The sequence below is a fragment of the Rhinoraja longicauda genome, chromosome 36 (assembly GCF_053455715.1).
Source record: "Rhinoraja longicauda isolate Sanriku21f chromosome 36, sRhiLon1.1, whole genome shotgun sequence".
Taxonomy (NCBI): Eukaryota; Metazoa; Chordata; class Chondrichthyes; order Rajiformes; family Arhynchobatidae; genus Rhinoraja; species Rhinoraja longicauda.
The window spans coordinates 969,689-988,073 of record NC_135988.1 but is presented as its reverse complement, the minus strand read 5'-3'; the positions used below and the strand labels follow the sequence as shown (position 1 = coordinate 988,073).

At 45.9% G+C, this 18,385-nt stretch overlaps 1 protein-coding gene across 1 annotated transcript in view; it reads left to right on the top strand.

The window, feature by feature from the left end:
* Window positions 1–18,385, top strand: part of snrnp200 (small nuclear ribonucleoprotein 200 (U5)) — a 90,785-nt gene that overhangs the window by 60,535 nt on the left and 11,865 nt on the right. The window contains exons 32-36 of the mRNA XM_078429177.1: window positions 1,257–1,448; window positions 2,408–2,586; window positions 7,452–7,603; window positions 9,419–9,527; window positions 13,377–13,485. Of these exons, the coding sequence (XP_078285303.1) occupies window positions 1,257–1,448; window positions 2,408–2,586; window positions 7,452–7,603; window positions 9,419–9,527; window positions 13,377–13,485 (741 nt within the window). The remainder of the gene's footprint in view (window positions 1–1,256; window positions 1,449–2,407; window positions 2,587–7,451; window positions 7,604–9,418; window positions 9,528–13,376; window positions 13,486–18,385) is intronic.

Here is an 18,385-nt window from a genome sequence, read left to right as displayed (position 1 = left end):
AAATCGGTGTTATGTTTTTAAAGTTATTCACATTTTTAAGTTTAAATCTATCTTCTAGGGAGGGAGGGAGGTAGTGGGAGGGGAGGGGGGAGGAGAGGGTGCTGCACCAATGCAGGAGAGATTTGGGCCCAACGGGTCCACTTGGTCTAGTGAAAAGTTAAAAATCAAGGTTGTTTTAAGTCAGAGATGTTTCGGAGGTTGGGAGCGTATTGGTGGAGGGAAGCTGAAGTGAGCGGTGCCAACTGAGAGAAGGTGGTGAGGGTTTATTCAAGGCAGCTGGCCTGTTAATAGGAGATGAAGGACAGAGGATTGAGAGAACAGTCAGAGTCAGATGCTGGAAATTGGAAGTAGAGTTCCGAAAATACCCAGTCAGCATCTCTTGTGAGAGAAAAATGGAGTTAAAGTGTTTGCTTGATTTTCAGTAGCTGGTGAAATAATATCCCTCTATATCCGTCTATTACTGCCTATTGCTGTTAACGAATAGATCAAAATTGCGCAAGACTGCTGCTGAATGGCATTAACCGGGTAGGGCCATACAATAGCAGCCTCGCCAACAGTCTGTCTCGTCCTTTTCTTGGTGTTTTTAGTTTGTTGTTAAATGTATGTTTTCGTGTATCTACTTTTATATTATGTGGGGACGACGACTTTTTAATCTCTTTCCTTGACGGAGATGCAACTTTTTCTGTATCATATCTCCGTCCGCACTGCGACCTAACATCATGGAGCTGCCGGTCCCTTTGCTGTGAATTGACTTCGGGAGCTCCAACCGCGGGAGCCTGCAGACTTAACTTTGTGGAGCTTGGGATCCCTTTGTCAGGGAGCTCCAACTGTGGGAACTTCGATTGCGGGAGCTTCGATCGCCCGACTTGAGAGTTATGGTCGCTGGTTGCGGGAGCTTCGATCACCCCGACTGCGGATGGTTCGACTACCCCGACTGCGGGAGAAAAGGAGGGAAGAAGATAATACATTATTGCCTTCCATCACAGTGCGCTGTGGTGGATGTGTATGTTAATTTTTATGTAGTTATGTGTCTTGTTGCTTTTTTTGGTATGACTCTATGGCAAATCAAATTTTTTGAATGTTTTTACATACTTAGCTGATAAATTAATTCCAATTACAATTGAATCACAATATGTGTATACCATTTAAGTTGGTAATTGGCTATAATGCTTAAATTGTGATTTGATAAGTAGTAATATGCTTTCCCCTCTGCAAAGCTGTGACTGATATCCTTTATTCATTATCTCCGTTTTCAGCCCGTTCTGGAAGTTATCTGTTCCCGAATGCGATACATCTCCTCGCAAATTGAGCGGCCAATTAGGATTGTGGCGTTAAGCTCGTCGTTGTCTAATGCAAAAGATGTGGCGCATTGGCTTGGCTGTAGCACCACGGCAACGTTCAACTTCCATCCCAACGTGCGGCCAGTTCCCCTGGAGCTGCACATCCAGGTACGTCGCAGGAGGGCCGAGCGGCCTCTAAACTTCATAAGTTGTCAAGACTTTGCACAATTTCCTAAAGCTTCAGAAATTAACATTATTTGGTTATAACACAAGGAATTAGAAGATAATTCATCTTGCCCACCCACTCCCCTGATTATTACCTCATGTATCAGCAGAGGATCCTCCAATCCTTGTCCACTGAGACCTCAGTGCATATTTGCAACCTTGTTCCCCTGGGTTTTTCTCATCCCTGCAACCACTTTCCGTGGAATGTAGCTCTGACGAACTGAACTCTATAGCCCAGGTGTGTACAAAGTGCTGGAGCTACTCAGTGGATCAGGCAGCATCTCTGGAGGACATGGATAGGTGGTATTTTGGGTCGGGTCCCTTCTTCAGACTGACTGTGGTGGGGTGAACGAAAAAGCTGGAATAGAGGAGGGGGTGGGAAAAATAGGTGGATGCAGGTAAGGAGGGTCTTCGATTGGCAGATGGTTGGACAAAGGCCAGAGATGAAAAGACAAAAAGAATGAGACTCGAATAGAAGAGGCTTGAATGTAAAGCCAGAGGAAGGAACACAGGTGGAGGGGGAGGGAGGTAGGGGCGGAGGGGATATGTCCTCTTGAGACCTGGTTCTTTCCCAAGGTCATTGCTGACTTAGTTTAGTTTGAAAAGCAGATGTGAGGGTTAGGGCTACTGTACTTGTTCTCCGTATCGCTGATGAAGGAAGAGGAAACCAACCAGACATGCAGAGTCTGCAGCTATCCCTGCTGGAAGGTGTATGTTCCTCAGGAAGGAGGGGAGGGTGCTGTTTGGTTCACTGTTGTTGACTCTCAGTAAAGAGTGGGGACTTGAACAAAGCAGTGCCCTGTGAGATCTCTGCCCATTCAGAGTGCAGCAGTTGCTGGAGGTAAAGAGCTTGACTGTGTGCGTGGAGGATACGCCATGTTTGAATCTTTAATTCTGTGCAGGGATTCAATGTCAGCCACACCCAGACCCGCCTGCTCTCCATGTCAAAACCCGTCTACCACGCCATCATGAAGCACTCGCCCAAGAAGCCGGTGATTGTGTTTGTCCCTTCCCGCAAGCAGACGCGGCTCACTGCCATCGACATCCTCACCTTCTGCGCTGCCGACGTCCAGCCACAAAGGCAAGTGGTGTTGCATTTATAACATGTTTCTCAAATGCCACTGAGATGGGCTCAGATTGAGAAATAGGCCATTTCAATTGTTAATATGAATGGTCACGTGCACCTAGATGCAGTGAGATGCTTTGTTTTGCATGCAGTCCAGTAAAATCATGCCATACATAGGCACAATTATACATAAATCATAAACCAGACAACTTAAATTGAATAAAGGACAAAAAGTGTTAAGATGGATAGCTTTGGATAGTGAATTTATACCAGGGATGTATGACTCAACATTTAAAGAGTGGATGAAAAAAGGAATGACTCTATTTTGTACTGTTACTGAAAATGGAGACCTAAGAAGTTTTCAAGATTTGAAGGACAGATTTGCACTTCGGAACCAAGACTTGTTTAGATACCTCCAACTGAGAGAATATTACAACAAAAAAATAGGAAAAATGGATTAGGTATAGAAATAAAAACATAAACACTGTATAATTTTATTGACAATACTGTAAGTTATTGGAAAATGTTTTAATTAGAAAATAGTTCTGTATACTGCATCATTAATTGTGAACTGAACTGTTGTAAGTTTTGTTGTTATATGTGTGTTTTATTTGTGTGTGCATAAAAGCAATAAAGATTAAAGAGACCAATAAAAAAATCATAAAAGGACTAGATAAGCTAGATGCAGGAAAAACTTTCCCAATGTTGGGGGAATCCAGAACCAGGGGGGACATTCTAAGAATAAAGGGGAGGCCATTTAAAACTGAGGTGAGAAGAAACTTTTTCACCCAGAGAGTTGTGAATTTGTGGAATTCTCTGCCACAGAAGGCAGTGGAGGCAAATTCACTGGATGAATTTAAAAGAGAGTTAGATAGAGCTCTAGTGTCCAGTGTAATCAAGGGATACGGGGAGAAGGCAGGCACAGGTTACTGATTGTAGATGATCAGCCATGATCACAATGAATGGCGGTGCTGGCTCGAAGGACCAAATGGCCTCCTCCAGCACCTATTTTCTATGTTTCTATTGGTACAAGAGAGCAATGATTGTATGGTAAGAAATAGTAGGTTTCTTCTGAGGCATTGCACAAAGTGTCACCACGCTCCTGGCACCATCTTGTGCCTTCCAAGCATCAAGTTTTTAAAAATATCAGTCTGAGATGACAAGGGTTTCTTCACACAGAGTGAGTTAAATCGTTAGAACTTTCTAGCCTGGAGAGCAGAGGAGAACACATCATTCACCACAGGCACTTCCACTTACACAACCAATGGATGCCTGGGACAGCAGCTGACATTGGCAGTAATCTGCTGGTGAAGGAGACTCAAGGGCCAGATGACTCCTGCATCTTGTGCTCTGCATCTAATAATAATAATAATATTCATTTATTGTCATTGCAACGAGTACAACGAAATTAAAAAATAGCCAATCCTGACGGTGCGTACAAACATATATGCAATAAATGCAAAAACAAATAAATACAATTATATTAAGTACAAAGATTTTTTAACGGTGTTGCCTAGTGCAGAAGGTAGTGTTCAGTTCTCGTATGGCCCTGGGGTAAAAACTGTTCTTAAGTCTGTTTGTTCGGGATTTGATCGACCTGAAACGTCGACCAGAGGGCAGATGAACAAACAGACGGTGGCCGGGGTGGGATGGATCTTTTATTATTTTGCCTGCTCTACTGAGGCAGCGTAGGCTGAACAGGTGCTCCAGGGAGGGCAGTGAGCAGCCGATGATCTTCTGGGCCGTTGTGATGACCCTCTGAAGGGCCTTCCTGTCCTTTTCTGAGCAGCTGGCATACCATGTGGTTATACAGTATGCCAGCACACTCTCGATGGAGCAGCGATAGAAGGACATCATGAGCTTCTCCTGCAGGTTGGTTTTCCTGAGGATCCTCAGGAAGTGGAGTCTCTGCTGTGCCTTCTTTACTGTGGTGATGGTGTTGGTAGACCAGGTAAGATCCTCTGCGATGTGCGTACCCAGGAACCTGAAAGCGGGTACCCTTTCCACACAGACCCCATTGATGTAGAGTGGGTCGTATTCTACACTGGTTTTCCTGAAGTCAATTATAAGTTCCTTTGTTTTGGAGGAGTTCAGGACAAGATTGTTCACTGAACACCATGCTGCCAGCCTTTGGATTTCATCCCTATAGGCTGTCTCATCTCCTCCTGAGATGAGTCCAACCACAGTCGTGTCATCCGCGAACTTGATGATGGTGTTGGTGGGATGGGTGGGGGCGCAGTCGTGAGTGTAGAGGGAGTAAAGGATGGGGCTCAACACACAGCCCTGTGGTGAGCCGGTGCTCAGTGTAATGGTGGAGGATAGGTGAGGGCCTATTTTGACGGTCTGGGGGCGGTTGGTCAGGAAGTCCTTGATCCATTGGCAGATGGTTTGGGAAAATCCAAGGTCAGAAAGTTTGGTGACCAGTCTGCTCGGGATGACCGTGTTAAAGGCAGAGCTGAAGTCGAGGAAGAGCATCCTCACATAGCTCCCCTGGTGTTCAAGGTGGGTCAGTGCAGTGTGAAGAGCAGTGTCGATGGCATCCCCTGTAGACCTATTTGCTCTGTAGGCAAACTGGTATGGGTCGAAGGTGGGTGGGAGGCTGGCTTTGATGTGCTGCAGGACCAGTCTCTCGAAGCACTTTGTGATGACCGGTGTGAGTGCTACCGGACGGTAGTCGTTAAGGCCGCTGATGACAGACTTTTTCGGCAGTGGGATGATTGTGGCGGACTTCAGGCAGGGAGGGATGGTGGATTTTAAAAGGGACAGGTTGAAGATTTTTGTGAAGACCTCAGATAATTGGTCTGCACATTCCCTCAGCACTCTGCCCGTCACACCATCGGGGCCTGCAGCTTTCCTGGGATTCACTGCTCTGAGCACGCGCTTAACATCATACTCCTGCACAGTGAAGGTGTTGCTGTCAGGTGCTGGAGAGGGTGTTATGTCTGCCACTGTAGCTTTCACCTCGAAACGAGCAAAAAAACAGTTAAGTTCCTCTGCCAGCGAGGCGTCGCCGTCGGCAGTCGTGCGGTTGCTGGTCTTGTAGTTGGTGATGTGCTGGATGCCTTGCCATACCCGCCGTGGATCATTGTTGGTAAAGTGGTCCTCAATCTTCCTCTTGTAGGACGCTTTGGCATCCTTGATGCCTCTCTTCAGGTTGGTTCTAGCAGCACTGTATAGAGCTCTATCACTAGACCTGAAGGCGGTGTTACGGTCCTTGAGGAGAGACCTGACATCCTTTGTCATCCAGGGCTTCTGATTGGGATACAAGCGGATGCGTTTGTCGACGGTGACATTGTCAACACAGTTTTGGATGTAGCAAAGTACAGTTGATGTGTACTCCTCCAAGTCCTGATCCTCAAAAATATCCCAGTTGGTCCTTTCGAAGCAATCCTGCAGCTGCGAGGAAGCTCCTTCAGGCCATGTCTTAACAGTCTTTATGGTGACTGGAGCTTTCCTCCTGAGTGGGGTGTATGCTGGAGTTAAGAATATGGACAGGTGATCTGACTGCCCCAGGTGTGGTAGTGGTGCTGATATTTGAATAAACCTTGTCTAGTGTGTTTTTCCCCCTGGTAGCACATCTTATGTGTTGTTCAAGTTTCGGGAGAACTGACTTTAGGTCTGCATGATTGAAGTCCCCGGCTATGATGTGGGCTGCTTCTGGATATGTGCTCTGTTGTGAGTTTATTGCACCGAGCAGGTAGCCTAAAGCTGTGCTAGCGTTAGCATTCGGTGGGATGTAGACTGCTGTTACTATAACCCCTGTAAATTCACGAGGAAGGTAAAAAGGCCTGCATTTAACTGTTAGGGACTCCAGATCAGGAGAACAATGGCTGTCCATGATTTGGATGTTAGTGCACCAGTTGTTGTGCACGTAAATGCATAACCCCACCCCCCCCCCCCCCTTGCTCTTACCGGAGTCGATGTTTCTGTCCCAACGAAACGCTGTACGCCCGGCTAGCTCAATGGCTCCGTCTGGGATAAGTGGATGAAGCCATGTCTCTGTTACTAAGAGAATGCAACAGTCCTCCACGAGTTTATTTGCTGATATCTGTAGTTTTAGTTCGTCCATTTTGTTGATGATGGATCTGGCGTTGGTGAGAAACATGCTGGGTAGCGGTGGTTTGTGTGGCTGTCTCTTTAGCTTGGCAAGTATACCGGACCGGCGTCCTCGCTTTTGCTTCCTGTTTCTCCTCCGCCTGCGACGCATGTTCGCGCCGACAACTATCCACGGAGAGCCCGGTGTCCTGGCTATCTCTTCCGGTATATTTCGCGGGTGTGGAAATTCGCGCATAAGGTCCCGATTGCACTGGAATCCTATGATCAGAAGATCCTTGCGGTTGTAAGTAGGATTTGCCTGGTTTGCATGACTAAAATTCAACTGCAGTGTTTTAATTTGTTTCTGGAACTGGCGTGCTACAATGCTGAGATATATATTCTGCACTCTGTATCTTTTCCTGTGATCTACCTATTGTACTTGAGTTTGGCTTGATTATATCTATGTATAGTATCATCGGGACGCAAGGAACTGCAGATGTTGGTTTACAAAAAATGAGACGAAGTGCTGGAGTAACTCAGCAGGTCAGGTAGCGTCCCAAGAGAACATGGATAGGTGACATTTTGGGTTGGAACCCTTCAGACTGATTGCAGGGGGGGAGAGAACTGGAAGTATTATCTGACCTAATTGAATAGCATGATAACAAAGGTTTTCACTGTACCTCGGTACATGTGACAAATAATAAACCAAAACCTTTAACTTCCAACCAGCCACGGTTTAACCGTCTCAATATCTACTGTTCGGTGTTAAATATCTGTATTCCAATGTACCGGGTGTCATGGATTAAACTGATGACCAGCTTTATTTCTGTCTTCCTGGCCTGCAGGTTCCTGCACTGTACGGAAAAAGATCTTATTCCATTCCTGGATAAGTTGAATGACAACACTTTGAAGGAGACGCTTGCTAATGGAGTTGGTTATCTGCATGAGGGCCTCAGCCCAATTGAACGGAGGGTTGTGGAGCAGCTCTTCCGCTCCGGTAAGACTCAGATCCTGACAAGTTCCTGTCAAGCCAAGATAAGTTTCTGTGCGGTGTTAAGATCCATTGCTTCCGGCAGTGCATTGATCCCTGCCTCCCTCTATCCCCCTTCTCTTCATCCCTCTCCATCACGCTGCACCCTCCCTCTACTGCCCTCCTCTTTCCTGGACCCCCTCCTTCTATTCCTGTCTCCCTCCACCCCTCTCCTACTATTCTATCCAACTCTCCCATATCTCTCCACCACCTCCACCCTTTGTTCCACTCAATCTCTCAGCCCCTTCCCTCCATCTCACATCCCACCCTCACTACCCCTAGCCCTGTTCTTTTTCCTGCTGGACCTGCAACTTTATACCCCCACAGATGCTGCTTGAACTGCTGAATTCTTCCAGAATTCATTTTTCTTGTTCCCATGAGGGATCCAGTTAGCCAGCTGACCTTAGCTTTGTGACCCAGCTCACCATGTGAGTCCTTATCCAAAGCCTTCTTACTGCCCCCTCCATCTCCCCTTTTCACGCTCTCCTGATCCATCTCCCACTTTTTTTTTCTTTCCGACCTCCCTCTGCCACACTCCTTTATCTCAGTTATACATTCATCCTTTACAAAGGCAAATATTACAGACGTCTTTAAACGTCTTGGATAGGTTGGGTGAGTGGACAGATGCATGGCAGATGCAGTATAATGTGGATAAATGTGAGGTTATCCACTTTGCTGGCAGGAACAGGAAGGCAGATTAATATCTGAATGGTGTCAGATTAGGAAAAGGGGAGGTGCAACGAGACCTGGGTGTCCTAGTGCATCAGTCACTGAAATTAAGCATGCAGGTACAGCAGGCAGTGAAGAAAGCCAATGGCATGTTGGCCTTCATTACGAGAGGATTTGAGTTTAGGAGCAAGGAGGTCCTACTGCAATTGTACAGGGCCCTGTTGAGACCGCACCTGGAGTATTGTGTGCAATTTTGGTCTCCCAATTTGAGGAAGGACATTATTGCTATTGAGGGAGTGTAGCGTAGGTTCATCAGGTTAATTCCCGGGATGGCGGGACTGACATGATGAAAGAATGGGTCGACGGGGCTTGTATTCACTGGAATTTAGAAGGATAAGAGAGGATCTTATAGAAACATATAAAATTCTTAAGCGATTGGACAGGCTAGATGCAGGAAAAATGTTCCTGATGTTGGGGGAATCCAGAGCCAGGGGTCACAGTTTAAGAATAAGGTGGAGGCCATTTAGGACTGAGATGAGCAAAAACCTTTTGATCCAGAGAGTTGTGAATCTGTGGAGTTCTCTGCCACAGAAGGCAGTGAAGACCAATTCACTGGATGTTTTCAAGGGAGAGTTAAGATTTTGCTCTTGGGCCTAAAGGAATCAAAGGATGTGGGGAAAAAGCAGGTATGGGGTACTGAATTTAGATGATCAGCCATGATCATATTGAATGGCGGTGCTGACTCGAAGGACCGAATGGCCTACTCCTGCACCTATTTTTCTATGTTTCTATGAAGCAACGATGTGAAAGTGATGATTAATTTAGGTGGTGCAGTGGTAGAGCTACAGCCTTACAGAGACCCGTGGTTCAATCCTGACTACGGGTGCTGTCTGTACGGAGTTTGTACGTTCTCCCCATGACCTACGTGTTTTCTTCGGGAGCTCCGGTTTCCTCCCACTCTCCAGAGGTACAGGATTGTAGGGTAATTGGCTTGGTAAAATTGTAAATTGTCCCTATTGTCGCTGGTCGGTGTGGACCGGGTAGGGGGACGATGGACCTGTTTCTGTGCTGTATCTCTGAACTAAACTCGTAATTTGGTGTGTTTGCTTGCAGGGGCAGTGCAGGTGGTGGTGGCATCACGCAGCCTGTGCTGGGGCATGAATATCTCCTCACACCTTGTCAGCATCATGGATACCCAGTACTACAATGGCAAAATCCATGCGTGAGTCGTTTGATTTTATGTACGGAATTAGTCAGTTCCAACATTAAGGGAGTGGAGTGCAGTACCTTAGAGAATGCATCGTCACGACTGTGTTGTCAGATGAGGCCTGAATCAACACTCTTGGTCTCATGGGCCTCTTCTGTTTATGTTTCTGATCAGTTTAAAACTGTCTGTACCAGTCCATGCATTCGAGCAGTGGGTGGGTTTATAACCAACCCATTTCCACTAATTAGTTCTGTTGGTTTTTTAACTTTTTTTTGGTTGAGATGCTAAACCACCTCAGGTAAATGTAGATGTCCCAATATTATTTTGAAGGATAGTGAGTTTTGTTGTCATTTAATATCAGCACAGATTTTGTCCACATCAACTGCTGTTTGTGCACATTACAGAGAATATACAACATCAGAGCAGATGCCTGCTCTGCCATTTAGTAAGACTGAAGGTGATCGGAGTTTATTCTTTACTGCAAAGGCCAGCACTCTGTATGTTGCTTTGATTCCACTACTAACGTGCCTGAGTGCTCTAATGACACCTCATTCACAGCTTTCTGACATAGAGGATTCCAAGATTTACAACCCTCTCAGAGAAATGGTTTCCTGCAGAATACACATTTAGACATTGATCTTGCCTTAGTACCCCAGGCGTGACCCTACCAAAGTGACCAACAGTTGTAGCAGTATTTCCCTGTGCAGTAGCGGCCTAGATAACCTTGCGTTTCTCCACATTACCTCGCGTTTCTCCACATTACCTCATCTGCCATACTTCTCCCAATGGCGTCATCTGTTTATATCCCTTTGCAGTCAGGCTTCTCAGGATTCACTCCAACCTTTTAATAATAATAATAATATAATAATAATAATAATATTCATTTATTGTCATTGCAACGAGTACAACGAAATTAAAAAATAGCCAATCCTGACGGTGCGTAAAAACATATATGCAATAAATGCAAAAACAAATAAATGCAATTATATTAAGTACAAAAGTTTTAACAGAGTTGCCTAGTGCAGAAAGTAGTGTTCAGTTCTCGTATGGCCCTGGGGTAAAAACTGTTCTTAAGTCTGTTTGTTCGGGATTTGATCGACCTGAAACGTCGACCAGAGGGCAGATGAACAAACAGACGGTGGCCGGGGTGGGATGGGTCTTTTATTATTTTGCCTGCTCTACTGAGGCAGCGTAGGCTGAACAGGTGCTCCAGGGAGGGCAGTGAGCAGCCGATGATCTTCTGGGCCGTCGTGATGACCCTCTGAAGGGCCTTCCTGGCCTTTTCTGAGCAGCTGGCATACCATGTGGTTATACAGTATGCCAGCACACTCTCGATGGAGCAGCGATAGAAGGACATCATGAGCTTCTCCTGCAGGTTGGTCTTCCTGAGGATCCTCAGGAAGTGGAGTCTCTGCTGTGCCTTCTTCACTGTGGTGATGGTGTTGGTAGACCAGGTAAGATCCTCTGCGATGTGCGTACCCAGGAACCTGAAAGCGGGTACCCTTTCCACACAGACCCCATTGATGTAGAGTGGGTCGTGTTCTGCACTGGTTTTCCTGAAGTCTATTATAAGTTCCTTTGTTTTGGAGGAGTTCAGGACAAGATTGTTCACTGAACACCATGCTGCCAGCCTTTGGATTTCATCCCTGTAGGCTGTCTCATCTCCTCCTGAGATGAGTCCAACCACAGTCGTGTCATCCGCGAACTTGATGATGGTGTTGGTGGGATGGGTGGGGGCGCAGTCGTGAGTGTAGAGGGAGTAAAGGATGGGGCTGAACACACAGCCCTGTGGTGAGCCGGTGCTCAGTGTAATGGTGGAGGAGAGGTGAGGGCCTATTTTGACGGTCTGGGGGCGGTTGGTCAGGAAGTCCTTGATCCATTGGCAGATGGTTTGGGAAAATCCAAGGTCGGAAAGTTTGGTGACCAGTCTGCTCGGGATGACCGTGTTAAAGGCAGAGCTGAAGTCGAGGAAGAGCATCCTCACATAGCTCCCCTGGTGTTCAAGGTGGGTCAGTGCAGTGTGAAGAGCAGTGTCGATGGCATCCCCTGTAGACCTATTTGCTCTGTAGGCAAACTGGTATGGGTCGAAGGTGGGTGGGAGGCTGGCTTTGATGTGCTGCAGGACCAGTCTCTCGAAGCACTTTGTGATGACCGGTGTGAGTGCTACCGGACGGTAGTCGTTAAGGCCGCTGATGACAGACTTTTTCGGCAGTGGGATGATTGTGGCGGACTTCAGGCAGGGAGGGATGGTGGATTTTAAAAGGGACAGGTTGAAGATTTTTGTGAAGACCTCAGATAATTGGTCTGCAAGTTGTCATTAGCAAGCTCTGATGCCCCCCGGGCCGGTGGTCTGAAACATTAAGTGTAGGAAAGAACTGCTGATGCTGGTTTAAATCGAAGGTAGACACAAAATGCTGGAGTAACAGGCAGCATCTCTGGAGAGAAGGAATGGGTGACGTTTCGGGTCGAGACCCTTCGTCAGTCTGAAACATTAACACCGATAGCTGAAATTCCAGTGCTGGTCCCCGTATACACCAGTGGTTACAGGCTGCCAACTGGCCAGATTACCACTGCTTTCTTGCAGTTAATGAATCCACTTCCCACACAAATGTATTATCGTCAATATCTTGAACCTTGTGCAACAGCCTCCTGGATGACTTTGGACTTGTAGCTAATGCATTTCCTGTGTAATAGCATTGATTGCATTTGAAGGAACTCAATTGGTGGTGAAGTAGTTTTAAGTGTTAAACGATATATAAGAACAGATTTTTCTTTTCCAGTTCATACTTTGCTGATGCCCACTCTGGGTGGGCGATCATATCCTTGCATGTTGTTTTTATTGCTGTCAAAGGAGTCAGTTGATAATACCCTGTAGAGTTGTGTTTTCTAATACAAGTCCCTAGTTTGTAGATACACCAGAAACTACGGATCTTGAGTGAAACATAGGTTGGAAGAACATAGCAGGTCAGGCAGCATCTGTGGAGCAAATGGACAGGTGAAGTTTCTGGTCGGGAGCTTTCATCAGGCTCCCGAAGAAGAGTCTCCACCCAAAATGTCTGCCTGTCCATTTCAAATGCCTTCATAGTTTCTCTGACCTTGTATTCACTCACTCTGAGACTCATTGGGCATGTATAATTGATTTAATTCTCTGAGGGTAAACAGACATAGAGCACGGAAACCAGCCCCTCACCCCTCGGTGATTAAAGTGCTCGTAAAGATGCTTCTAAACTGTTGTGGGAGTCTCTGCCTTCCACTTTCCAGCCACTGGATTAAAAAAACACTTTCTTCAGATCCCTTCGAAGCCTGTTTCTGACTAAACCTTTGCCAAGAGTTTGTCAAAACCAAGGAGTTTTCTACTGTCTGCCCCACCTGTGCCCCTCATGGTCTTCTGCATCACTGCACCTCTTTAATTCCAGTTATCGTGTATAGTATGTCGCCAGATGACCGCAGGTCTGCTGAGTGAAGCAGATTGCCTTTCCTCAAGTGTATTACTTATTCCTCATCAGAATCGTGAATGCACATCCCCGTTCACTTGAAGTGTGTAAGGACTATTGTGAGGTGAGGTCTGGTGGAGGGATGATGGGTGAGTGTGTATTCAAGATTCTGATGAGGAAAAAGGAATACGCTTGAGGACATAATATACACGATAACTGGAATTTTTAAAGAGGGCCATAAAGAATGGTCCCGACCTGAAATATCACCTATTCCTTCTCTCCAGGGTGCTGCCTGTCCCACTGAGTTACTCCAGCTTTTTGTGTCTATCTTCACTTGAAGTGTAAATCAGTTCCATGCTCGTTAGCTATTTGTTCAGAGTACTGTACATTTATCTGAGTTACCAATTGACTTGTACTTTTATTATTTTAGGTATGTGGATTACCCCATTTATGATGTTCTGCAGATGGTGGGACGTGCTAACCGGCCATTGCAAGATGACGAGGGACGTTGTGTTATTATGTGTCAAGGGTCTAAAAAGGTGAGCATCATGGGTTGCATCTTTGTTGTGCTTCTGCAGGGATGACGGGGGAACAGCAATGGCAGGAATTTCTGGGAATAATCCAGAAGATGCAGGATCATTTCATTCGAAAGAGGAGGAAAGAATCTAAGGGGAGTAAGAGGCAACCGTGGCTGACAAGGGAAGTCAAAGACAGTATAAGACTAAAAGAGAAGACGTATAACATAGCAAAGATGAGCGGGAAGCCAGAGGATTGGGAAGCTTTTAAAGAACAACAGAAGGTAACTAAAAAGGCAATACGGGGAGAAACGATAAAGTACGAAGGTAAGCTGGCCAAGAATATAAAGGAAGATAGTCATAGAGTCATAGTAAAAGCTTCTAGATAGTAAAAGGAACAGATTAGTTAAGACAAATGTGGGTCCCTTGAAGACAGAAACAGGTGAATCTATTAGAGTCATAGTCATAGAGTGATAGTGTGGAAACAGGCCCTTTGGCCCAACTCGCCCACACCGGCCAACAATGTCCCAGCTTGCCTGCGCTTGGACTATAACCCTCCAAACATGTCCTATCCATGTACCTGTCCAACTGTTTCTTAAACGATGGGATAGTCCCAGCCTCAATTACCTCCTCTGGCAGCTTGTTCCATACACCCACCACCCTCTGTGTGAAAAGGTTACCCCTCGGATTCATATTAAATCTTTTCCCCTTCACCTTGAACCTATCTATGTCCGCTGGTCCTCGATTCCCCTACTTTGGATAAAAGACTGTGCATCTACCCAATTTATTCCTCTCATGATTTTGTATACCTCTATAAGATCACCCCTCATCCTCCTACTCTCCATAGATTAGAGACCCAGCCTCCTCAACCTTTCCCTATAGTTCACACCCTCTAGTCCTGGCAACATCCTCGTAAATCTTTTCTGAACCCTTTCAAGCTTAACGATGTTTTTCCTATAACATGGTGCCCAGAACTGAACACAATATTCTAAATGCGGTCTCACCAACGTCTTATACAACTGCAACATGACTTCCCACTTCTATACTCAATACTCTGACGGATGAAGGCCAAAAAATGCCAAAAGCCTTTTTGACCACCTTATCTACCTGCGACTCCAGCTTCAAGGAAACATGCACTTGTACTCCTAGATCCCTCTGCTCTACAACACCACCCAGAGGTCGACCATTTACTGTGTAGGTCCCCTTATTATGGGGAACAAGGAAATGGCAGACGAGTTGAACAGGTACTTTGGTCCCGTCTTCATCAAGGAAGACACAAACAATCTCCCAGATGTACTAAGGGACAGAGGACCAAGGGATACAGAGGAACTGAAAAAAATTGACATTAGTGGGGAAATAGTATTGGGTAGACTGATGAGACTGAAGGCTGATAAATCCCCAGGGCCTGATGGTCTGTATCCCAGGTACTCAGGGAGGTGGCTCTAGAAATCGTGGACGCATTGGTGATCAGTTTCCAATGTTCTATAGATACTGGATCAGTTCCTGTGGATTGGAGGGTAGCTAATGTTATCCCACTTTTCAAGAAAGGAGGGAGAGAGAAAGCAGGGAATTATAAACCAGTTAGTCTGACATCGGTGGTGGGGAAGATGCTGGAGTCAATTATTAAACAGGTAATAGCGGCGCATTAGTGGGGAAAATTAGAGCACATGGTATTGGGGAGTAGGGTATTGACATGGATAGGAAACTAAGAGCAGGAATTAACAGATCCCTTTCAGAATGGCAGGTTGTGACTTGTGGAGTGCCGCAAGGCTCGGTGCTGGGACTGCAGCTATTTATAATATATATTAATGATATAGATGAAGAAATTAAAAGTACCATTAACAAATTTGCAGATGACACAAAGCTGGGTGGCAGTGTGAACTGTGAAGAGGATGCTATGAGGATGCAGGGTGACTTGGATAGGTTGGGTGAGTGGACAGAAGCATGGCAGATGCAGTATAATGTGGATAAATGTGAGATTATCCACTTTGGTGGCAAGAACAAGAAGGCAGATTATTATCTGAATGGTGTCAGATTAGAAAAGGGGAAGTGCAACAAGACCTGGGTGTGCCTTGTACATATTACAGAGATATGTACTCTCTGCATGAGGGTACAGGAGGATCGAGCCTGGAAACTTAATAGGGTTATACATCCTATAGAAAGGACAGGCAGGTGGGCAGAGGAGGTGGGGTAGCTCTGTTGGTGAGGGACGAAATTCGGTCCCTTGTGAAGGGTGACATCGGGACTGACGAGGTAGAGTCACTGTGGATTGAGTTGAGGAATTGCAAAGGTAAGAAGACACTAATTGGAGTTGTCTACAGACCCCCAAATAGCAGCCCGGATGTAGGGTGTAAGTTGCAGCAGGAGTTAAAGCTGGAATGTAACAAAGGTAATGCCACTGTGGTGATGGGGGATTTCAATGTGCAGGTAGACTGGGAAAATCATGTTGGTTCTGGACCCCAAGAAAGAGAGTTTGTCGAGTGCCTCCGAGATGGATTCTTAGAGCAGCTTGTAATGGAGCCTACCAGAAAAGGGCAATTCTGGAATTAGTGTTGTCCAATGAACCAGATTTGATAAGAGAACTCGAGATAAAGGAACCGCTTGGAGGTAGTGATCATAATTTGATTAGTTTTAATCTGCAATTTGAGAGGGAGAAGGTTAAATTGGAAGTGTCAGTGTTGCAGTTGAACAAAGAGGACTATGAAGGCATGAGAGAGGAGCTGGCCAAGGTCGACTGGAAAGGGATCCTAGCAGGATTGACGGTGGAACAGCAATGGCAGGAATTTCTGGGCATAATCCGGAGGATGCAGGATCATTTCATTCCATGAAAAGGAACAAAGATTGTAAGGGGAGTAGGAGGCAACCGTGGCTGACAAGGGAAGTTAGGGATGGAATAAAACTAAAACAAAAGATGTATAACACAGCAAAGAGTAGCGGGAAGCCAGAGGATTGGGAAACTTTCAAAGGACAACAGAAGGTAACAAAACAGGCAATACGGGCTGAAAAGATGAAGTACGAGGGGAAGCTGGCCAAGAATATAAAGAAGGACAGTAAAATGTTAGATATGTTAAGAGAAAAAGATTAACAAAGACAAATGTGGGTCCCTTGAAGGCAGACACGGGTGAAATTATTATGGGTAACAAGGAAATGGCAGAAGAGTTGAACAGGTACTTCGGATCTGTCCTCACTAAGGACGACACAAACAATCTCCCAGACGTACTAGAGGACAGAGGATCTAGGGGGGTCGAGGAACTGAAAGATATTTACATTAGGCGAGAAATAGTCCTGGGTAGACTGATGGGACTGAAGGATGATAAATCCCCTGGGCCTGATGGTCTGCATCCCAGGGTACTCAGTGAGGTGGCTCTAGAAATAGTGGACGCATTGGTGATCATTTTCCAATGTTCAATAGATTCAGGATCAGTTCCTGTGGATTGGAGGATAGCTAATGTTATCCCACTTTTCAAGAAAGGAGCGAGAGAGAAAACGGGGAATTACAGACCAGTTAGCCTGACATCGGTGGTGGGGAAGATGCTGGAGTCAATTATTAAAGAGGTAATAACGGTGCATTTGGATAGCAGTAAAAGGATAAGTCCAAGTCAGCATGGATTTATGAAAGGGAAATCATGCTTGACTAATCTTCTGGAATTTTTTGAGGATGTGACCAGTAAAATGGATGAAGGGGAGCCAGTGGATGCAGTGTATCCAGACTTTCAGAAAGCCTTTGATAAGGTCCCACACGGGAGATTGGTGAGCAAAATTGGAGCACATGGTATTGGGGGTAGAGTGTTGACATGGATAGAGAATTGGTTGGCAGACAGGAAGCAAAGAGCAGGAATGAGACTGCACCTAGAGTACTGTGTGCAGTTTTGGTCCCCAAATTTGAGGAAGGATATTCTTGCTATTGAGGGCGTGCAGCGTAAGTTTACTAGGTTAATTCCAGGAATGGTGGTGCTGTCATATGTTGAAAGACTGGAGCGACTAGGCTTATATACACTGGAATTTAGAAGGATGAGAGGGGATCTTATCGAAACGTATAAGATTATTAAGGGGTTTGACACGTTAGAGGCAGGAAACATGTTCCCAATGTTGGGAATCAGGATCCCAGAATCAGGGGCCCACAGTTTAAGAAGAAGGGGTAGGCCATTTAGAAGGGAGATGAGGAAAACCTTTTTCAGTCAGAGAGTTGTAAATCTGTGGAATTCACTGCCTCAGAAGGCAGTGGAGGCCAATTCTCTGAATGCATTCAAGAGAGAGCTAGATAGAGCTCTTAAGGATGGCAGAGTCAGGGGGTATGGGGAGAAGGCAGGAACGGGGTACTGATTGAGAATGATCAGCCATGATCACATTGAATGGTGGTGCTGGCTCGAAGGGCCGAATAGCCTACTCCTGCACCTATTGTCTATTGTCTATAAACGGTTCCTTTTCAGAATGGCAGGCAGTGGCGAGTGGAGTGCCGCAAGGCTCTGTGTTGGGGCCGCAACTGTTTACCATATATATTAATGATTTGGATGAAGGAATTAGAAGTAACACTAGCAAGTTTGCAGACGACACAAAGCTGGGTGGCAGTGTAAACTGTGAAGAGGATGTTAGGAGGTTGCAGGGTGACCTGGACAGGTTGAGTGAGTGGGCAGATGCGTGGCAGATGCAGTATAATGTGGTTTAATGTGAGGTTATCCACTTTGGCGGCAAAAACAAGGAGGCAGATTACTATCTCAATGGTGTTAGGTTAGGTAAGGGGGAGGTGCAGCGTGACCTGGGTGACCTTGTACACCAGTCACTGAAAGTTGGCGTGCAGGTACAGCAGGCAGTGAAGAAAGCTAATGGCATTTTGGCCTTCATAACGAGAGGATTTCAGTTTAAGAGGAAAGAGGTTCTTCTGCAGTTGTATAGGGCCCTGGTAAGACCACATCTGGAGTATTGT